Consider the following 23,980-nt stretch of genomic DNA (forward strand, 5'->3'; position numbering starts at 1 on the left):
GAATTGTAGTGAGTGTGGTTTCCTTCTCCTCCTGACTGGTTATGCCAGTACTGAGTTGAGAGAGCTTAGCCTCCAGTTTGGCTATATGGTTGCATCTCTCACATGTGTTGGAATTTGTTGGGAGGAGGAGAGGGTTGTCTGTGTACATGAGGCAGTTGTAACATTGCCTCAAGATTCCCAGATTCACCAGCTGGACCGGAGAGGAGATTGACAACTGACCTTTGGAAATGCTGGAATAATATTGGGAATTCCTTAATAATTGAAAACCAGGGCCAGTGGGGAGTGAGGGTGTAGTGCTTTTAATTTTTAGTGCTGACATAATTGCTTTAGTGAGCAAGTGCCAGGTAACTTAAGTGCAATGTGTTACAGGTAACTTAAATGCAAAAACGACAAACAGTAACTTTCTTTCAAGTGAAACAAGGAAATAAGTACAGTAAGCAATGCAGATATCATTAGTGATCCACAGAAGCGCTGAGAAGCCGCGTATTAGGTGGAATTAGCGTTCCAGGGAAATAACAAGCACCAACAAAACCTATCCATCTGCAAACAAAAGCTTCTTGCCACCTATTCTGAATGGGCACAAATGCCCTCTAAAGCCCTAGCAAGAATAATCAAAAACGATCAATCTCTTCCTAGAATTTCATTCTTGTAATATGATAATAAAACCTACAAATCTGATTATGAAATAACACGCTTATTCACTCTCCTATACTCAGATGTCTACTCTAAGAAAGTGGACCCATCTTCCAATCATTTTGCGGAACGTTTTTTGAGTTCTATCCAATTTCCCTTGCTAAATGAATATCAAAGTGACACCCTCTCTGCCCCATTAAGTCTTCAGGAAATTTCAGATGTTATTGCCAAACTTAAAGTAAACAAATCACCGGGCCCAGATGGATTTACTAATGGAATTCTTCAAAACCTTTAATTCTAAAGTTTCTCCTATCCTTCTTAAAGTCTTTAACCATATAATAAAATATGGCATTTCTGACCTGCACTGGAACACTTCAAAAACTATTCTAATCCTAAAATCTAACAAAGACAAAACTGATCCCCATAATTATAGGCCCATTTCTCTAATAAACACTGATATTAAGATCCTAGCTTCTCTTCTGGCCAAAAGGCTGAAAAATGTCCTACCTACCCTAATCTCCTCAGAACAATCTGGTTTCATGTCACGCAGATATGCGTGGGATAATACATTGACATTGGATTCTCTTATTCAATTTTCCAAAAAAGAAAAAAATCCATATTACGCACAAACTCTTGATGCTTCAAAAGCATTAGACAGAGTGAACTGGAACTTCCTTTTTCAAACTATGACTTGTTTTAACATTCCTTCTGCCTTTTTAGACATGATTAAGGTTTTATACAAGAACTCATTCACCCGGCTTTATATCAACAAAACTCTATCTAAACCAATAAAGATAGTTAATGGTACATGACAGGGATGCACCTTATCCCTTTCCCTTTTTAATATATTTATAGAACCTTTCTTTTTGTACATCGCCCAGAACACCTTTCACATGATCCCTAAAATTCACAATACTAAATTACTTTTATCCGCCTTTGCAGACGATTTAATCCTCTACTTTCAATTACCTAATACTGATCTCAATAAAATAGTCAATTCTATCAATAAATTTTCGAAGGCTTCAGACTACCAGATTAACTTTAAGAAATCGCATATTTTCCCCATAAATCCTCTTGCCCATAAACCAAGTTTCTTTCCCAATTCTCCTTTTCATACAACCCTGAACATTAAATATCTTGGGATACAATTTGAACATAACCAGTTATCTACATTTCAAAATAACATAATCAGAGTCTGGTCAGCAATATCACTAGATCTTCGCAGATGGGAGTTAATGAATCTTTCACCTCTATCCAAATCCGCAATAGTCAATGAAGATGAATATACTCCCCAGACTTTTATATCAGTTCAATACTACGGATCAGATAATCTCTAAATCTTTTTTTTCTAAAATTAACAAAGATCTAGACAGATTCATTTGGTATCCCAAATCAGTTAGAATCTCATACATTAAATTGACTTCTCCTAAAAACAAAGGGGGCTTTAAGTCTTCCGAACTTTCAACTTTATCATTCAATTATAAGCGCTAGTAGACTTTTATGTATTTCAAATTTGTCCCAAACCGCATATAATTCATACCCTAACTGGGTTAAACTCTGGTATCAATATATTTTAACTAAGAAGATTAATCCTGCTGCTCTCCCCTTTCTGTCTCCAGAAGATACAGTTACCCTTAAATTACCTATTAGTCTAAAACATAAAATTAGCTCCTTCCAAGAGCTCCTAAAACTCATAAAGCTTGACAATGTCTTTTCACTACAACCTCTCCACCAAAATCCCAAAATTAAATTGAATAACAAGTTTATTAACCTTTCTAACTTCCCTCTCATTAAAAACCTGTTAGTCTGGGATATTCTCAAACACAAAGATGAATCACTCACTAATCTCCGCACAATCTTTAAGGTCAAATTTAATTACTTAACTATCCTGCGGCAATTGCGTGAATTAGTTATTTCAAAATTTGCCCACATTTCAGCAAATAATCAAGATATAAATAAATTATATACAATTATACAAACTTTGTTACTCCCTGAAAAAATGCTCTCCAATTCATACAAACTTCTTAATTCCATAATCCAGGATTCTAACTGCCTCTTCTCTAATTACTGGAGCAACTACAACTCTCAGCTATCAGAGAATCGAAAGCTCTCCGCCATTAAAAATACCTTAAACTTTTCCCCCTTTAAGAAGCTTTTTTACACCCAATTAATGATCAATAATAATGCGTACCACACTCCCCTCTTATTAAACAAATTTGATCCAACAAAATCACCCTCATGCCCCTGCTGTTCCCACCCAAGAGTTGATCTTTTACATATTCTATGGTATTGCAGCTACTCGCATAAACTTTGGACCTCACTAAGTTCGCCTACAAAAAATGGGATATCACAAATCAACTCTTTCCTGGGAACTAGCAATTCTTCACATTCTTACTAATACTCTCACTAGTTTTGACACATGTTTTGGTCCTTTTATGCTCTCTTATGAAATTTTACATTACTAAGAACTGGCTAGATCGATCTAAACTCTGTTGGAACAACTTCAAGGTGTTGGCTCGTACATTTATTTCAGCACAGAAATTTATTTTGAAAAGTCCTAAGAAGACTGCCCTCTTAAAGAAGGTCTGGGACAAGGTTCTTGATCTTATATCAATTGTGAATAAGTTTTCCTATTTTTGTATTTATCCTGTTGAATTTCCACCATGGTATCATTTTGGTCAACATTTGTATATAATGTATATACTTTATTAAGGTTTTTTTTTTTTTTTTTTTTTGTTGTTGTTGTATACTTTTCGCCTGTTACTCAGGCCAATATATATTCAGTCTTATGTCAATTATCCTAATTTCATCTTATGTTTTATTCTGTTGTTATGATATGAAACAAAAAGTTTTTTGAAAAAAAAAAAAAAAAAAAAAGGATTCCAATATACATCAGGCAGAGCCCCTTCACTAACGCTCTTCAAGAGAAACCTTGACCGGTGGATGGGAAACAGAAAATTTACCCTGGGGATCACTGCAGTGGCTCTGCTGGACAGTGGCATAGGAAACTAATGGCTCTGCTGGACAGAGGCACAGGGAACTAATCTAAGGGGGTGGCGAAAGCCAACACATTCTGGCTAGGCTTATAAATGCCCTTGTGCAGATAGCCTAGTACTTACCCATGAACCTATTAATCAGCATATCATTCTCCTTTGCCAAGATGGTCACCTTAGTGAAGTTCTTGTGCAGACATGCTCGATCTGCAACACATGTAATTATTTACCTATTTTCAAGTCTTTTGCACATGGATTATAGAACACCTCAGATGAAAAAGATAAATCTCAGAGATACAACCTAAGCACTTATGATACTAGGACAGAGCCCTGTAGGACACTGACTGTAACCAAGATTTCACATGTCCACATATATTCAACATCACAGCACAATTTTTCATTTATATTATATTGTTATAGAGCATGCTACAGATGGTTATAGTTGTGGTTTCTTTCTTAAAAAATTATGCTGTCAACACAGAGTCTTCTCCAATCCCTGCAGTGTTTGAGGTTTTTAATCATTTAGGTAGCTAAGAAAACAGACTACCTGTAATGTGCAAAACCATGGTAGAGGAACCATTCTGCACAGCCACTGCTTCAAGACTAAGTAACAGAAAGCAAAGAAAACTCTCATTTGAAAGTGTGCCAAGCTAACCATTTCAACCAAAAGGCCACATATTAACCTTAATAATATCTCCGCAAATAGCATATCAGGATCTGCATAGAGGCTGTAAACATTCAAAATCTAAGTTTCTAACTGTCTAACCAGTTGGAATACAGCCAAAATGAAAGCCATGCATAATGCCCAAGGTTATGTACCTTTACTGCATAAAGAGAAAAGTGAAGTTACTGGATTATTCCAATGTTTTTAAGGGAAATCTAAGAAACAGAAAATAGTGCCAATGAATTAATCACAGTAATGATTCAGGTATGCTGTTAGTGGACTGTCCATTCCACCAGTAGGTCTCAGAAGACAAGTCCCATAACTGCTATACAATATCCTCTTTGAACAAGCTTTTCAATTTCTATAGCACTACATCTCTTATAGTACTGAAGTGATACCCACCATGGGCCATCAACACAGTGGGTCCTACCCTCTTTAGATATAGAAGCCTTTTGGCTACTATAGGTTTCATTACTGCCACTACCAGAAAATAAATTCAGAGACAAGAGAGCTTGACTTTTGTCATTTTTTTGTGTGTGCTTCCCTAAATTACCTTGCAGAGTCACTTACAGCACTTAAGGGGTAAGTAAATATGTACTGGGTTAAAATATGACTTACACTGGCGTACAACTCGGAAGCCAATGTAACCCCCTTTCCTAGTAGTGAAAGCATGTCGGCTAAGGTGTCCACTGCAAACTCTACTGGCCGAGCAGCTCACTGAGACTGGTCACCAACTCTCCAACAGGAAAGGCGTGTGTTACTTCATATCTTTCACCCTCACCAGCTGGCCTTCAAGCATTATGAATAACCAGCAGATGCTTTCCACCAATGGACTGGCCTAATAAGTATTATTTATGTAGATATATATACAGATATATGTATACATGTGTGTGTGTGTATATATAAACACACACACACACATTACATATAATATATATATATATATATATATATAATATATATATATACACACATACACACGCACATATATACATATATATACAAACACGCATATACACACATACATAGACATACACATACATAGACACACACGTGTGTGTGTGTGTGTGTGTATATATATATATATATATATATATATATATATATATATATATATATATATATATATTACATTACATAGCGAGAGGGATGGATTACAACTGGGTCTCCAGTCATAACTACCTTATGTATTTGACAGGGTTATATTATTTCAGCAAGCAACCTAATAGTCAAATAACTATTCATCCAACACTTGTCGAAACCTGAGTCCATCAAACAGACATTATTCAAATTTTTTTCCCCAGGGACAAACAGTTGGCCATCATAAAGAATTTGCCCTTTTCCCCACTGTAGTGCAATGTCAGAGTTGGTATATTTAGTTGGGGGGGAGAGCAATGCCCCCCACTTGGGTGGGTTTTAAATTTTTACAGTTTAGCGATGGGCTGTAAGTTAACTGGCCGTTGCATTTCCCTGTGAAAAAGTTTGATAAAAGAGCCGTTTAATGGAGAAGTTGCGAGAATGTGGGTTCAATGAATAGCGATTTGACCAAGTACGTTTTTGCTGAAATGATACAGACCCCGTTTGAGACATGGGTGTCAAAAAATTCACCTTGTGAGCAAAGCTTGAGAGATGAATTGCAACATCCATGTCAAAACAACATAACAAGCAGGGTTTTGATCAGAAAGACCTGATCATAATTCTTTGTAGCATATGGAGCTTTACCTGCTAGCAAGTGCTACAAAAGTCAGAGTGGGAAAAAAAGTGCAGGAGCATTAAATGGTTTACTTCTTTGAAAATCAAAAATCAACTGACCCATTGCACCTAAGACTGGCAAATTTTCAGAAGCTCAGACTATTCACTTAAGATGGAAGAATACAGGCCCATTCACTTAAGACAGAAAAAAAATGAATTATGCAATATTTCGAATTTTACAGCCAGGATCTCTCTAAAGGCCATGGCTCAGGACTGCAACACTTTATACCTGAAAAGGTGTCAGAGTGCTAAAAAGACGGAGAGAGAGAGAGAGAGAGAGATCTGGCTTGTAATATATATATGCCTGATGGCTAATGTTGTCCATCAGAATTTCTGCAGCAATGACCCTCAAGATAATTGTTCGGACAGTTACCTGTAACAGACTAATGTTTTTTTATAACTTCATTTCTTGTAAATGTTTATGGCATCTACGTAGACAGCACCACAATATTTTTCTTGTTGGCTCATTAGGCCAATTAACTTTCTAGTATATCAAATCAAGCATCTTATTCAACGCACTGTGATATCCTTACCTAGTCTTATAGGACCTCCACCAGTGAAGGTGCCATCTCCTCACCACTCCAGAGAAGCTATCAGTGTTGCACAAAGGTCATACTGAAAGGATGAGAGTTTAGAAGTAATCACGCAATCAAAGCCTCACAGCTGTATGACAGGTAGTCTACTGGCATTGTGTACTACAGAAAAGTCAGTCAAGTACAGGTTCCAACCCCCCCAAACACAGAAGTATGGAACATGCACTCTAAATGGTACAAAACTTTAGGGATACCTTACATGACATTTCTGGACAAAGCGACAGGATAATAACATTCTCTGTCATATTCAAGGAGGACACACACACACACACACACACACACACACACACACACACACACACACACACAGATACACACACACACACACACAGATACACACACACACACAGATACACACACACACATACAGATACACACACACACATACAGATACACACACACACATACAGATACACACACACACATACAGATACACACACACACATACAGATACACACACATATATACACAGATACACACACATATATGCACACACATATATACACACACACACACAGATATACACAAACACACATTTTATATATATATTATATACATACATAAAGTCATATTCATACAACTGTATGGCCGGTTTGCATGAAAAGTCACACTTCATGAAGTGAAAACTACTCCTTATGAAACAAGATGCAATTTCAAGTATACTTACTGAACTCGCCTCTCCACTGCCATGCCATTCTTCTTTGGCAATTTGCTCCTGGTTTATTGAAGTCACACGCAGCACATGTTGCTTCATCCACCATAGCAGAGGGCTACAGAAACAGCAGAGAAAAAAAGTACTGAGAAAACATTCTTACAGCACGTTATCACTGCACAAATGTAGTATTCTTTAGTTATGTACTAAACAGAACTTCTAGACTTGCTAAACCTATAAGCTTCCTTCTGTGCACTGCTTTACATGCCAACATTAATACAGATCTTGGTGCCATCCCCTGAAGGTTTTTTTGCGTAGTAGATTAAGCAACCACCACTCTATGCATGCCCATCGCACTCAAGGACTTGGGTAGAATACCTGTTTGAGCTATGTCATCAGGGATATTTGCTAGGATCCAAGTGAGAACAGTTTCTGTACCAGAGGCCTTATTGAATCTATTAAGTCTGGTGACTAGTTGTTTGAAGCTATAAAGAATTTTAGGGGTAGGGTGAGGTCCAGTTAGTGTTTATGTCTTCTAATATACATAGGATGCATTGACAGAAAGAAGTCTAGGAAACAATATCTTCAGTTGTTGACACATTGTATTTATTTTTTTCCTGGATCACATGTTGGAGGATTTGGCATAATGGTTAAGGTCTTCACCTCACAGATACAGAGTACAGGCTTTAATTCTGACCTTGGAGGTATTGGCTAGGTTTAAAATGGACCCTCAGAGGAGTAAACCTAGTATTCACCTATGCATCCTCTATGAATGTACAGAGCAATTATGCATATACATTTTGGTTGTTTACATGAAAATGGATACTAGCATTTGGTATGATCTAGTGATAAGATACTGTAACCTGAGGATGGGATTTCTCCATTGGTGATTGATTGTTTCAGCCACGAATCTGTTACTACATGGATACTGGGAAAGTGCTAGTAAAACCATCTAGGTACTAATGTTATTTTATTGCATACATTATGGATAATGAGGAAAAATAACTTAAAGCAGTGGGAGTAAATGGTAGAGTAATGGAAATGTTAGCTGGAGGAAAATATCAGCTTGTGCTTGAGAGTGGGTACCATGATTATGGTGAATATTGTTTATTAAAAAGTAGTGCAGTACTTTGGGAGGGTTGTATCTAATACGTATTTGAAATCCTAGAGAGGTGTTGTGGCAGGTGACTGACTTTTGTGTTTGTGTATGGAGGACTAATGAGATGGTGGATGATAATGTTACATAGATTTAGAGAGACATAGGAAAGGACAAAACTGGGCATATAGTTGGTGCTTGGAGGGATGTACAAAATAAGGTTCTAAAGTACCTTGAAAACTTCACCTGCAATAAACTACCAAGGACAGACTGTAGCACAAAGCAACCTACCTGTAACCTGTTGGTAAGAATAATATTTGGATACATGGCCCCCACATCCAAGTGGTAAATCAGAGGACACTCAATTCGGTTTGGCACTTCCTTTAGCATGTTCAATTTCTTTTTAATTTCATCACAAACCTGCAAGCAATGTACAAGATTCACAAAAGATGGATGAGAAACTAACCAATTATGACAAAAGTTGGCAGTACTTTTTCATTGCCTATACATTCTACCTTTCATTGAGCTACAGCATCTATAGTAATTTTCTATTGTCAGTACTACTCACACCACAAAGCAAGCTTAACCACAGTACTGTAACTGGCAACATTGGGTTTCAACACAAAATGTCGAACTCATTGCCATAATAATGCCAAAGCTTGCTTTGTACAAAAAGAAGTTATGTATTCACCATAATGTTCCATGTTTGTAGTATATCTCTCCTTTCATTTTTACACTTGGGTTCAGAGCCAAACTTCGGCTCCAACTCAGCAATTCTCTAGCTCAAAGTTGTTTGGTTCGCTCATGGCAAGGAGGTATCCCGTCATGCACCGCTGACATCCCCCAGATCTTGCTTGCTGCAAGTAGTAAAAAAAAATATAGAGAAAGAACAAACCAAGGTCTCAACAGAGATAAGGCAATAGTCACAATTCCCCCAGATCCTCAAGGAGGGGGCAGGAGGGGGGGATAGTAAGAATGAAGGGCGAGATGGACTACAAACATGGAACGCTATGGTGAATACATAACTTCTTTATGCTCTGTAGTCCTATCTCGCTTTCATTCTTACACTTGGGCCAACATCCCTAGCACCTTTATCTTGGGTGGCTCACGGGAAAATGCTCTTGACTACTGTGGAACCAAAGGAAGATCTGTTCCTGGAAGCCCCGTCCAACTTGTAGTGAGTTATAAACGTATGAGGTGTAGCCCATGTTGCTGCTGCACAAATGTTATCCATGGGAATCTTTGCTTGAAAAGTTACCGAAGTAGAGACAGATCTGGTAGAATGGACTTTCACCTTAAAGGGGAGATCTTTGTCACTGGACGTATAAATTAATGAAATGCAGCGTGAAATCCAGTGTGAAAATGGGTTTCGAAACTCGTAAACCCTTTCTTGCATCTGAAAAGTTAATGAACAATTGGTCTGACCTTCTGAAGCTCTTGGTTCTATGCAGATAGAATTGCAGTTGTCTAGGAACATAAAGCTGGTGAAATTTGTACTTTGCCTTGTCAGAAAAATTAGGAAAGAGACAGGTAGTTCAATAGACTGATTAAGATTGAACTGAGAAGGGACCTTTGGAACAAATAAAGGGTTGGCCCATAAAGAAACCCCATCTCTGTGAAAAACCAAATAAGGAGGCTTAATAGAGAGGGCTTGCAGTTCTGAGACCCTCCTTGCAGATGTAATGGCCACTAAAAATATGGTTTTCCATTAAAGAAATTTGAGGTCACAAGTTTCTGAAGGTTCCAAGGGATGCGAAGTAAGTTTTTGAAGTACAAAATTCATATCCCAGGGTGGAACAGGGTCCATAACGGGGGGTTTGTAATAATGCAGCCCTTTAAGGAAAGCTCTACACAGTCTATGCACCATAAGGTTAGGATCATTAGCCAAATGAAAGGTTGCAATAGCTGCCAGCTGGACCTTAATAGTGGCAGCGGCTGCACCTTAATGGAACAGTTGTGTAAGAAACTCCAAAATCGCAGAGATGGGGGCTGTATAAGAATCGATGTTTCTGTCCAGAGCCCAGAAGGAAAACCTTTTCCACTTACTGGTGTAGATCTTCCTAGTTGAAGGTTTGTGAGAAGATGTCAGAATACGTCCATCTGGAGAAGTGTCATGAAGCCTGACTAGGAATGGAATTGGAGCAGTCACGTTGTCAAATTGAGGGTGTGGAGAGAGGGATGGAACACCCCTGACATGTGCATCAGTAAATCTGGATCTGGGTCCAGGGTCCAAGGTTCATCCATTAGGTGAGGCCTGAGAAAGGGGAACCAAATTTGACGAGGCCAGTAAGGAGCAATGTGGATCATCCTGCTTCCCAAGGATTTTGCTTTCTGAATTAACTTTGATACCAGAGGAAAAGGTGGGAAGACATAGAGAAGTCCCGAGGGCCAATCGTGAACAAGTGTGTCTCTGGGTGTCTCCCCCTTTGGGTGGATCAGGGTGAAGTAGTTGCTGCATTTGGCATTCAGAGGGGTGGCGAAGAGATCGCAGCAAGGCTGACCCCATCTGCGAAAATTCTGTTCCGCAATGTGTGGATTCAGAGACCACTTGTGAGGCATCAGAATAGTCCTTCTGAGCCTGTCGGCTATCACGCTGGTTTTCTCCGGAACGTGTGATGCGACCAGAAAACGTTGGGAAGACACTGCCCACTCCCATACTCAAAGGGCCTCTCTGCAAAGGGGGTAAGATTTGGTCCCTCCTTACCATACCACCGACATTGTCCGAGTAGATCACAATCGTCCCTATTGTCCGAGTAGATAGGAATCGTCCCTAGAGGAAGAAAGCTGTGAAGTGCTTGCAACGCCAGAAGCACTGTTCTCATTTCCAAGAGGTTGATATGCAAATGAGCCTCGTGTTCCTGCCACGTGCCTTGGACTGTTCTCCTTAGATAATGCCCCCCCACCCCATCTGGGAGGCATCCATGGTCACGGTGGCGACAGGGGGACACTGAACAAATGGTCTGCCCGTGGTCAGATGGCTGGACTGGGTCCACTAGCGAAGGTCCTGTTTGCACTATTCTGTTATCAGGATGGGGTGAGAAAAAGGTAGTTGCTGCAGTGACCATTGTGCAAAAAGTAACCACTGTAGAACCCTCATGTGTAGTCTGGCTAATGGGACCAATGTTATCGTAGAGGCCATCGTCCCTAACAATTTGAGTACCATCTTTGCTTTTGCCTTCCACTGTGGAAGTAGACTCCAAATTTGTTGCCTGAGATTCTGTTCTCTCTCTATGGGGAGGTAAGCCCTCATTGTGACGGTATTTATTTCGGCGCCACTGAAATTCATATGCGGAGAGGGAATCAGTGCAGATTTTTGCCAGTTTATTGTAATTCCTAGCTGCAAGTAAGTCATAATGGTGGCATCCCTGGCCTGTACTAGTAGATGCCTGGTGGTGGCAGTCAGGAGCCATTCGTCTAGGTACGGAAACACTTGGAATCCAAGACATCTCAAGTGAGCCGTTATCACTGCCATGTATTTGGTGAACACCCTGAGGGCTGTGGTCAGAACAAAGGGCAGGGAGTGAAACTGGTAATGACTGGCCCCCAGCCGGAAGCGTAAGTGACTCCTTGATGCTCTGTCCATTTTGATGTGGTAGTACGCATCTTGGAGATCTATGGAGCACATATAAATGTCTTTCCCTAACAGGAGTATTGACTGTAACGTGACCATTTGGAACTTGGACTTCTCTACAGATAGGTCTCATCCCCTGTTCGTTTTGGCACCAAAAAGAATCTGAAGTCCTTAACCCTACTTGGTCTGCATGGACGGGTTGGATAACTCTCTTTTCAAGCAACTTTTGAATTTCTAGAGTTGCTGAACCCCTGTGATTGGGTAGAACATCTGAGATTCTTCTGACCAGAGGAGGGGGGAAAGAGAATGGAATACAGTATCCTCTTGTAATTATCTTTCGTACTCACTTGTCTTGAATGATATAGCGCCAGGCTTCTGGGAATAAGGATTTACGTCTCCAGACTGGCTCCAGAGACGCAGAGTCGGGCCTCCTTTCAGGAGCACTGGTAGGGACGACGACAAAAGGAATCACGGTCTCAATGGTTCTGTGGGCCTTCCCTGCCTCTAGGGCGGCGTCTGCCATTATTTCATCCTCCTCTGCCTCTGCAGAAGGAATCACCCTGTACGTCCTGGTAAAACCTCTACAAATTCTTGAACCACATCATTCCACCCCTCTGCCCTTTGGGATAGGGTCTAGAAGGAACGGAAAAATGGACTCCCACGGCAGACAGGGTTTTCCCTTCCTGTTCGCACTTGGTGAGTGTGTCCTTTACATTAGGTCCAAACAATGAAGATCCATCAAAGGGGGCGTTAGTAAATGTAGACTTAAAGGCCTCTGCAAAGTTACACAACCGCATCCAGTAGTGTCTTCTAAGAGAATCACCTGAACCTGCTGCCCTACTTGCTCCATCCGCTGCATAAGATATCAGCTGCATGGAGGAGTTGACAATAGAATTTAAGGTAGACATCTGTGCATTAAACTTATCAAACACCGCTTCAGATAGGTTACCTTGAAGTGCATCTCCCAGCTCTTTCAGATCATCTCTCTGGGGCCTAGTGAAATGAGACAGGTAGTTCAGCAATCTGAGTGTAAAAGCCGCTGAAGAAAAGATATGCTTCCCGTACCTATCCATCGTTTGAGACTCCTTGTTCGGTGGATGGACAGTGGAAGTTTCAGCAAGTTCCTTTTTGGTGGGTGCTGCCACCACTATGGCATCTACTGGCACGCCTTTAGTGAGAAAATCTTTGTCCTGAGGTGCTGACAAGAATTTATTAGATCTTCTAGGAACTGGTTCCACAGTATCAGGAGACTCCCACACCTTCCTACTCACTAGATCCAGGAGTTTGTCGAAAGGTGGAGACACCCAAGAGGCGGAAGGTTGAGACCCGAAAGCCTTCTGGTACACTGACTCCTCATCAGAAGGGGAGGTGGTGGGCCAGCCGTCTCTCTGTTTCAGGATCTCAAGGATATCTGCGAAGGAGATGTCATCAGGGGGTGACTTGGGGGGATCCTTCTGACTCCAAGAGGTCAGTGTCTGCTGTAATGGACTCATCGGGGGAGTCAACATTCTTCCTCTTACAAGTGTTCTGCCGAGGGGGCTCCTCAGAAGGATATTCTGGGGAGACCTCGGAAGACTGGGGACCACTCATGGAGGGTTCCTGAGGCTGTGAGTCTCTGCTGTGTTGGATAAGAGAAGGTGCTGAGACTGAGGGTCAAGTGCTTTAGGGGGAAGAGTGTCGGTGCCCCTAGTTGGAACTGAAGACTTGGACAGAACACTCCTCATCACCTCGAAGGGCAACCCTCCTGGCTCCAAGGACGCCCCCTCCCCCCGCTCCGAAGGTGCAGAGGCAACCCTCAGTGCTCCGAGTCAAAGCACCAAGAGATAAGCTCGGAACCGAAGAAGTCTGGGTCCAAGCATCCCCCTTGGGCCCGACCGGAGAACTTAGGACCCTAGACACCACGGACGACACCGAAGGGGTCAGAGCGGGTAGCAGAACCAAGAGACCAACCAAGGTAGATGGAACCGACCTTTCCAGAGCTAGTGGCACCAACATCTCTGGCTCTGATGCACTGGAGCGGCTTGGAGGAGGAACAGTGACCAGGTGTACGGGTTCATTAGGCTCTGGAACCAACTGGAACGGAGCCAAAAGTAAATTTGCCAGCGCCAATGTCTCGAGGAGTCTGCGCACCACTCTCTCAACGTCCTCATCAGAAAGGCTCCTTGAGGACCTGGAGGATCAAGTGGGGGACCTAAACCGCTGCAAAATAGGCGATCTGAGTGTCGGAGAGACCGGACAAAGTTCAGATAACCGGTTCCGAGATACAGACTCAGTTATCGGCTCTGTAACCCCTGGAACCGAAACGGATTGTTCCACATCAATAACTTCTGTCGGCACCAAATCCAGTGGAGCCAAAGAGGAAGTAGTCAATTTGGCAATTTTGTCTGGCGGCTCCGACGACACCGAGTGAGTGGGAGACCACCTTTTTGTAGTTTTAACTTTGTCTTTTTTGGAAGATGGTGACTTAGAACTAGAGGAGGAAAAAGCAGCCAACTCATCCTCGAAAGAATGCTTTAAAAGGCTTTTCAAAATGCGCTTGTTCTTTCTCTCTTGAAGGACTCTAGGACTAAAAGCATGGCAAAAAGAGCAAGACTCTTGAAGGTGAATAGCACCTAAGCAGTACACACAAATAGTATGCCCATCTGTCAGGGACATTTTTGGGCGCACTTAGTACATTTTTTAAAGGCAAAAGGCTGGTGGTCCTTCGCGTCTTTAGACATAGCCGAAACAAATCACAAACACCAATGCCAGAAACAGAGAGGGAGAAACAGGGACTACCTCTAAATTAAACGGTTAGCCCTGTGGAAATAAAGTCAAAGGACTAGGTCCTCTACTTAAACGGGCCTAGCTCTTGCTGAAAACAGCTTAGAAAAGGAAACAATTAGGCAAAGCCCTAAACAGCAAGTAAGACTAACAGCGATGCAGGGATACACAACAACTGGCCTACGGTAGAACAGCCAATCAAAAAACAGAGCAAACAATGTCACACACGGTCTTAGACACTAGATTATAAATGATCACTAAGTAGGTTGAATACAACTTTTTTTGAAGGTATAAATTGAATAACAAGTAGAAGAATATTTCACTTAGCCACGACCAAGAAGAAGCACATCTGAGCTCAACGAGCGTCAAACGAGATCTGGGGGATGTCAGCGGTGCAGGATGGGATACCTCTTTGCCACGAGCCAACCAGAAGACTTTGAGCTAGAGACCTGCCGAGGTTCTGCTCCGAACCAAAGTGCAAGAATGAAGGCGAGATAGGACTACTCAACATAATCAGTTAGGTCCTAAAGAACTAAAACCTTTTTCATTATCGCTTACAGAAAAAAAGACCTCTAGTACATCTGTGGAACTTTATAGCAATAACCAACAACTGGGCGTGTTATATTGAAGATTAACCCATGGTTGCTATAAATCACGAGTGTGACACCCAAGTGATTAAACAATGGCAACTGTGGGTAAATCTTCAATATACCATACCCGGTCATTTGTAAAATGACATTAAGAAAAATATTACTTAGACCATACCAGTAAAGACTGAGAGGATAAATGGTTTACCCAGAAGAGCAAGAATCCACAACCACATATATAGTGAACCAAAACAACACAGCGGTCCAGTTCAACACCCTAACTTTAATATAATGTTAGCGTTTTCACGGTTATTAAAAACACTGCTTCTTCAGACATTTTCACAGTTAAAACTCTCATTCTATAGAAGTAACTTCTAAAATATCCTAAATCAATCAGAAAGTTCATTACATCAGTATCAAAGCAAAGTACAGTTGTGTACACTTACCATAAATGTAGATGTTAGAGTGTATTCACTGTTGCAGTGATTACATTTGGGTAATCCTGCTGGCAGGTTGCCCTCAGTCGGCCTGAATTCCAAAGTCTTGGGTCCTGCATCAGCTGCCGTCGCCCCTTCCCTGACGTCAGGTCGTCAGGGGTATAAAAGAAGCAGCCGACGCCATTTTCTTTAGTTTTTCTTGCCCCAGATGTCAGGTGCCCCCTAAAAGGGTAGCCAAAATTTATATCTATATATAAAATTACATGCACCAATATAAACTTTACCTTCATCCACAAGCAAATACACCACATAGGTTGTATAAATCAGAGAAGGAAAGATAGGTTCCATCAGAAGAAAAGGGGGATGGCGGGTGGGTAACCTGGACTGCAACAGTGAATACACTCGAACATCTACATTTATGGTAAGTGTACACAACTGTACTATGTTCTTCGTGTTTCACTGTTGCAGTCATTACATTTGGGTAGATTCCCAAAGCTATGGTTGGGAGGCTGGAGCTAAACAGCATTAGGAGCAGCTATGAGACCCTGCAGAACTGCAGTGGCAAAGCCTGCCCTGGATTTAGAATAGAGTGGCAGATGATAGTGCTTTGTTAAGGTGTGCACTGAACTCCAAGTAGCTGCCTCTAAAATGTCCTTGGTTGGTACTCCCCTGAGAAAGGCTGCTGTGGCTGCAGCTCTGGTGGAATGTGGCCTAATGCCCTTAGGCACTGGCTTGCCATGGTATAAGTAGCAGAAACAAATGAAGTGGTGAATCCTTGCAGCATATGCCACTAGTAATTGCTCTGTCTTTCTGAAAACTTTGGTTCTGTCCAAGCAGAACCAAAGTTGTCTGTGTACATCCAAAGAATGCAGAATTCTTTCCCCTTTGTTCTGTGGAATTGGATAAAAAGTTGGCAGATGAATGGTTTGGTTAAGAGCCACACTTGACACCACTTTAGGCATAAATGTTGGGTTTGCCCTCAGGGAGACCCTGTCCGGATAAAAAATGATAAAAGGTTCCACAGCCATGAGTGCCTGTAGCTCTGAAACTCATCTTGCAGAAGTTATTGCTAGGAGCAGAGCTGTTTTCCAAGATAAATTTATATCAGCAGTAGCAGCTGGCTCAAAAGGAGGCAGGGTGAGTTTTTCCAAGACATAGTTTAGGTCCCATGCAGGCATTGGTCATCTCCTTGGAGGCCTTAAATTTTTGGCTCCTCTGAGGTACTGTTTTAATAAGGGATGAGAAAAGATTGGTGGCTCTGCATTGTAATGAACCGAAATGGCAGAGGCATGAATTTTAATAAATGAGAAAGATAGGCCTTTGTCCAGTATCTTAGTCAAGTATTGTAAAATCTGAGGAATATTTGGCACAGCTGTATCTGTTCCTTGTGCCTGGTTCCAAGCACAGAATCTCTTCCATTTTCCAACATAAGATTTTCTAGTACTAGGCCTTCTGGCTTCCAAAATGACATCCATCACAGCTTTGCTGAGAGGTGTGTTTTGTGTGACTTCATTATCCGCCATGCTGCCAGGTTTAAAGTCGTGAGCTGGCTGTGCAGGATCCGATTGTTTTGCTGGGACAGTAGATGCGGTACTTGAGGTAAGGTCCAAGCTGAGCATTGAGACAAGCTCCTTAATATTGGGTACCAGTGCTGGCAGGGCCATTCTGGTGCAATCAGTATCATCTTTGGCTTCTCCTGTCTGACTTTTAGGAGTACCTTGGTGATGACAGGCAGAGGGGGAAAGGCATATACTGATAGGTTTTTCCAGCTGAAGGATAGGGCGTCCACTTTCCATGCTTGTCTGTGACAAATCCTTGTGCAGAATCTTTTTAGTTGGTGGTTGTGAGGGGAGGCAAATAGATCTATGTCCGGGCATCCCTATTTCCTTGTTATGCTAAAGACTTGTGGCTCCAGCTGCCACTCGTGGGGATCCATGAGGTTTCTGCTTAGTTCGTCTGCCGGAGTATTTTCCTTCCTGGCAGGAATTGTGCCTGTAGATGTACTTGGTAAGTCAATGCTGCGTCTCACAAAGTCATGGCTAGTCTGCAAAGGGGGTAAGAATGTGTGCCCCCCTGCTTGTTTATATACCACATGACCATGGTGTTGTCTGTCTATCAGTAGTTGTCCTGGATGAAGTAGGTCCTTGAAGGCTGTCAGGGCAATTTGAACAGCTAGTATCTCTTTTTGATTGATATGTAGATGCATTTGGTTGAGGTCCATGTGCCCTGAATGCATTTTCTTGCCATGTGGGCCCCCCAGGCATAATCTGATGCATCCGTTGTTAGTGTCTGCCTGGCTGGGGGTAATATGAATGGCTGTCCCTTGTTTTGGTGACAAGCCTTTGCCCACTATCGAAACTCCTGTTGCAGGCAGGGAATGAGAGTAATATAGTTTCCAGGCTGTAGCAATGTTGAGTCCAAACACTTTTTAGGTACCATTGAAGTTTCCTCATATGCAGTCTTGCATATGGAATTAGTAGGATGCAGGATGCCATGAAGCCCAAAGCCTGCAGATAACTGGTCCTTTGTTGCTAACATTTTGAAATAGGTAGTCAGTTGCCTTTGTTTGTCTGGCGTGAGATAAGTCATCTGGGCAGTTGTATTTAAGCTTGCACCAAGGAATATTACCTCTTGAGATTTATTTTCATTGACTGTGTACCCTAGGCATGTTAGAAGTTTTTTCACAAACACCAGATACTGTAGAAGGATGTCCTTGTTCTCTGCTTGAATTAGACAGTCATCCAAGTAAGGATATATCTGTATTCCTCTTTGTCCGCAGAATGCAATTACTGATGCCAGGCACTTTGTAAAGACCCTGGGTGCAGTAGATAAGCCAAAGGGCAGTGCAGAGAATTGGTAATGCATTGAGCCAGCCTTGAATCTGAGGTATATTCTGCATATCTGTCTGATAGGGACATACAGGTATGCCTCTTAGGTCTAAAGTTACAAGCCAAGCGTTTTTACCCAGCATGGGCAGAAGCTGCTGCAAAGCCAACATTTTGAATTTTGGTATATCCAGGAATGTGTTCAGAATAGATAGGTCCAGTATTGGCCTCCAGGCCTTGCCCTTTCTGGGTACCAAGAACAGTCGAGTAAAATCCTTGTCCCCGCTCTTGCTCTGGCACTTGTTGAATGGCCCTCATGTCCATGAGGGATGAGACTTGTTTTTGTGCCTCTGCCCATTGATTTTTTGGCAGATCTGGCCAGCCGTTTGCCTTTGGCAGGGTATGGAAATGGAACTTGTAGCCTTGTGACACGATATTTAGAACCCACTTGTCCTAGGTTATAATGTGCTAATTTTCCCCCTAAGGGTGCTGCCAGGAAATAAGTGCTTGGTGCAGGCAGGGGGAAGTCATTGGGACCGTTTCCTGTGAGGTTGCGATTTGTCTTCTCCACTTTTGGAGGTAGAAGCACCCCATTGCTTTGACCTGTATGAACCTTGCACCTGGGATCTGCCTCTAGGGCGTCTGGGTCTGCCACTTTGAGGTCTGTCTGACACAGGAAAGGACCAATTCTTTGTTGGCCAGTGTCTACTAAACCTAGGCAGCTGTACTTGTAAGAAATCTTTGACAGTTTGCATAGACTTAGCCCTGTCTTCCATTTTCTTTAACACCTCTGCTGCCTTAACACCAAACAAAGTATCATGTTGTAAAGGTGCATCTAATAATTTAACTTCAACATGATCAGGCAGATTTTGTTCCTTTAACCAAGCATGCCTTCTAATTACAAAACCTGTAACTGCAGCCCTGCAGGAGGCCTCTAAAAAATCAAAACCACATTGCAAAGTATGCTTTCTAACTTGTTCAGCTGCATGCAATATATCCTGCATTTCCTTGTTTTCTGCACATTCAGAGTTTAACATTTTGTGTTTAAGCAATGGCATGACATGTTGCTGATATTTGAGCATATGAAACTGACAGTTTAAGGCCCTTACAGCCAAGGTAGCAAACCTTTTTTCCCCATCTATCCAGTGTCCTAGAATCCCTGTCAGGAGAGGTAGGGTTTTTTTGCAGCGGAACCCTCAACTCCCTTGGGACCCTGAGAAATAGTTTCTGGGTCTGCAGCAGGGTTTTCAAAAAGGAATTTATGTGAGTCAGGAACCCTGTAATATCTGTCAGGCTTAACAGGAGCTGGAGGTAAGGAGTCGAGGTTAAGACTAGACTCCGAAAACATATCCTCTACAATAACTAACACAGGAGGGATGGCTAGTGGCTTGTGCTGAGGTAGTAACAGGAAATGAACAAACCAAATGCTCTGCAAGTACGGAATGCATGGCCAAACCATGAACTAATCCAACACCAAGGGCCAGCATAGAGAGTACAAAAGACACTTGCAAATTGAGTAAACTAAAAGATTCCTTTATTCAGACCGGTTTCGGCTACCCAGCCTTCTTCAGTGAAACAAAATCACAAACAAATTGCTGATTAGGCTATATATACCCACCCCTAACCTATGGAAAACATGGTTCAGCCCAAAAGGAAAAAACTGAAAGGAGTTTACAATACAAAAGGAACTATATACAAATATCACATTTCAGTATTGATAACTATATGCATGTATAAAGAATACATATGAAAACATTATTAAACAAATAGTAATCTACCTATATATAAAAAATATATATGTATGAGTACACACACACATATATATATATATATATATATATATATGCAAATATATATATACATATATATATGCATATATAAGTGCATAAACATGCAGTCAATACAAAATGTGTTCAGTAGAACACTTTGATATATATATAACAAGAAAAAAAGAAATCTAACCAACTGTGTACTGCATATGCCTTAAAACAACATACACTTATATACATCCATGTATACATGAGTATAATAACTAAAAAGTTATATAAAACCAAACAATAGTATATGAATATATTATATATATATATACCACATATAATGTATATAACAAGTGCTACACACATACATAAGAGTCAACAAAATAGTCATATACATACGTAAGATCCTTCAAAGATGGTCATTAAGTCCTGGGAAAAATAATGTCCCTAGGTTGATGATCCAGTATTTCTGTTTGTGGCTAAGAATTGTGTGCCAACCCTGTTGGTTACTTCTATCTCCTATTATTTTATCAATAACCATAAACCTAAACTCTGCATATGGATGTTTAATGGTGTGTCTATATAGGGCATTAGTTTCTCTTTTGTTACGGATATCACTCCTGTGTTCCGACATTCTGATCCTCAGTGAACGGGAGGTGTTTGGAGTAGTAACAGGAAATCCCTGAGCCTCTTTTTAGATTCTGAAAAATCTTGTCTCTCCCTGTGAAAATGCTCCCTCATGATATGTAAGGTTTCCCCAAAAGAATAGTCCTCAGGAGGAGAAGCTGAAGGTATAGATTCTTCAGCATCTGAATCCTCATGGGGGGAAAAGAATATTCCTGATCAGAAGAGGAATCAGAAGAAATGGAAACCTGATCTGAAGATTCATAGTCAGTCTCTTGCCTAGGCCTCTTATCAGGAGGGGAGATGGGAACCCCTGATCAAGGTAATCAAGTCTTCGGCCATTTTGAGCATCTGTGTTTTGGGCATGGAGGTCTGTCCACGTGGCTCGAGTTTGCTTCTTTGCCTTTGAAGTCGGTTTAATGTATAGATGTTTGGGTCTGAATACACCCTCAGGAGCCGGTGCCTGCTCAGTGGCTCTGGACCCATCTGAAGGAACAGCGTCCGAGGCTCCAATACCTTGAGTTTCCAGCGGCATAGCCGACTCTACGTGGGAGTCGGTAGCGGCCTGCGACTCTAAAGTAGCGGTAGTCAGGGGCTGTGAAATCGCCTCACTGAGAACCGGCGACCGGCTTAGGAGAAGCTTCGTCGTCGGTTTTGGGCCTCGGCTGTCTTTTTCTTTGCGTTTTTTGTGAACTCCGGTAGTCGGATGGCTTTCTGACGACATTTCTGGATAATTAAACCTGTGCCCAAAGTACACTTAATAGTGCATTGGTTAAATCTAGCACAAAACCGACAACCCAGAAAGTTATGATCAGGGCCTAGGCAAGGAATACAGTAAGAATGAAAGTCCTTATGAGGTATTTGCTTCCCACAAGAAATACAATTATTAACTTTTTATGACATCAGTTCTGGAGCAAGAAAAAACTTTCCGCAACGGGGTACTTAGCTTTATAGAAGACTTTGGATCTGAAATTAGAACTCGAAATTCTCAAGAGTTGGCTGACCGGCACTTGCGAACTGCTTCGAGCACCGCGTGGCAAGAAAGACTAAAGAAAATGGCGTTGGCTGCTTCTTTTATACCCCTGACGACCCGACGTCAGGGAAGGGGTGACAGCAGCCGACCCAGGACCCAATTCAGGCCTACTGAGGGCAACCTTCCAGCAGGATTACTCAAATGTAATGACTGCAACAGTGAAACACGAAGAACATCGATGTTGCACTACAAAAACTGATCATACTCACTTAAAGGCACAGCGCACTGTCTATATAAATACAACTTATATAAATGCACTGTTAAAAAACTGCAATAAAATGCAATAAGAATACATCAGTCTACACATATATAAACAGCTGATCAAAACAGCTTCACTTGTGCAAACTCCTAGCTTTAAGAAAGGGCTTCATTGGAATTTTAATCTTTCAAGCCATTTTCAATGTCTGCCCTCATTCTAATCATTCACCTTGTCTCACTGGCCTCAAGTTTTCAGTATCACCACCATGATCATTGGATTTAACCACTTCCACAACCAAAAATCTGAAAGTGCGTGTTGCAACATGACAAGCTACATGTTTGGCCAAAGCATTTGTACTAACTTTTCTAATATTATTAGAAATGGTATTATTACGCACAGAGATAAGGCAGTGAGTATGACCAATTTCTGTAGTGTAATACTGCTGCTATGATACTGATGTAATGAACTTTTTGATTGGTTAGAATATTTTAGAAGTTACTTTTATAAACTGAGAATTTTAACTGCGATAATGTCTGAAGAAACAGTGTGACAGCACTAATGTTCTATTAAAGTTTGGGTGTTATTTTGGACTGCCATGTTGTTTTGGTTCACTCTATATGTGGTTGTAAGAATATTACTTACTTTTCTTAAATAATGTCTTTGTATAATGATGCCGTGGTGGTGTTCTGCTTTTTTTTCTGTATCCTGGAGCTTTCTTGATGTACAGCGCATGAGTATGGGACTAGCGTTCCCATGCGTAGGCAGTACATCAGTGCTTTGGAAATAAAGCAAAGGAGAAAAGAAGAAAATTTGAAATTCGGACACTTCAGAGGTACACGAGAGCTGGCACAGAGGAAATAAGAGGAAAATCGGGTACGTTTCTCCAGTTATGGTATAACATATCTGATTTGCCTCATATTTTCTCTGTCCCATCTCTCTCGTACCTCTGAACTGTCCAGAGTTCAAACTTTATTTTTTTTAACTCAAGAAAACTGGAAAGCTCCGAGCATACATTATTAGAGGAAAGTCCGGTGACCAGACTTTTTTCTATTGGCATATGTTAGATTTACAACAGGCACTCTGCTTGGGCTGAGCAATTAGCATGCATGTTTTTGAATGCAAATGACTTGTCATTATATAATAAGTTTTTACTTCCTGTACTCTCAGCAGCTGTGACAGATTAAAGTGAGTGTCACAACCTACACCCACTACACTCATAGCTTAAAATGGTGTTACCTGAAGTACTTTGATGTCACTTCTTACAGGTGTGCCTCTGCTCACATCCTACAGTAACTGTGTAAATCATTTAAATAGGTATCTTCAAATTCAATCATGCCGTCCCAGAAAAAAAATCTGATTAATTTTTCACATTAATACATGAAATGCCACAGAAAATACGAGTCCCTGAAATTCTGAAAGAGATGAAGGTAACACTTTACTTGGGCAGAGTACAGTTACAGCTATCAGAAGATACCATTATGGACCACTCTCTACTGTTACACCATCAACCATAACTGAAGTACAAGCTCCAACAGATAGGTGCCACTCAGCTCATCTTAAAAAAAAAATTCAAAATGGCAGACATCTGCCACTAAGGGAAAACAATTGAATCGTATTTGAATGCCTTAATATAATAAATATAATTACAATATAAAACATTCATTTTTGCTGTGTATAAAGTAGGGTTGACTGCATTTTTGTTTTTTTAGTTGGCAACATCTTCCAAGTCGTGCTGGAAAATAAACTTTTCTGGAGTGCACACTCAGTTAGCTTAAGTACACACTCAGTTAGCTTAAGTATT

The 23,980-nt window shown here is 41.2% G+C and overlaps 1 protein-coding gene across 1 annotated transcript in view; it reads right to left on the bottom strand.

Moving 5' to 3' along the window:
• POLE (DNA polymerase epsilon, catalytic subunit) overlaps positions 1-23,980 on the bottom strand; it is a 1,031,469-nt gene that overhangs the window by 802,139 nt on the left and 205,350 nt on the right. The window contains exons 16-17 of the mRNA XM_044069769.1: positions 8,675-8,803; positions 7,303-7,405 (exon numbers count right to left, since the gene is read on the bottom strand). Coding sequence (XP_043925704.1) covers positions 7,303-7,405; positions 8,675-8,803 — 232 coding nt within the window. The remainder of the gene's footprint in view (positions 1-7,302; positions 7,406-8,674; positions 8,804-23,980) is intronic.

This window comes from Protopterus annectens, chromosome 4.part0 (assembly GCF_019279795.1).
Source record: "Protopterus annectens isolate FY-2018-M chromosome 4.part0, PAN1.0, whole genome shotgun sequence".
NCBI classification, from domain to species: domain Eukaryota; kingdom Metazoa; phylum Chordata; order Ceratodontiformes; family Protopteridae; genus Protopterus; species Protopterus annectens.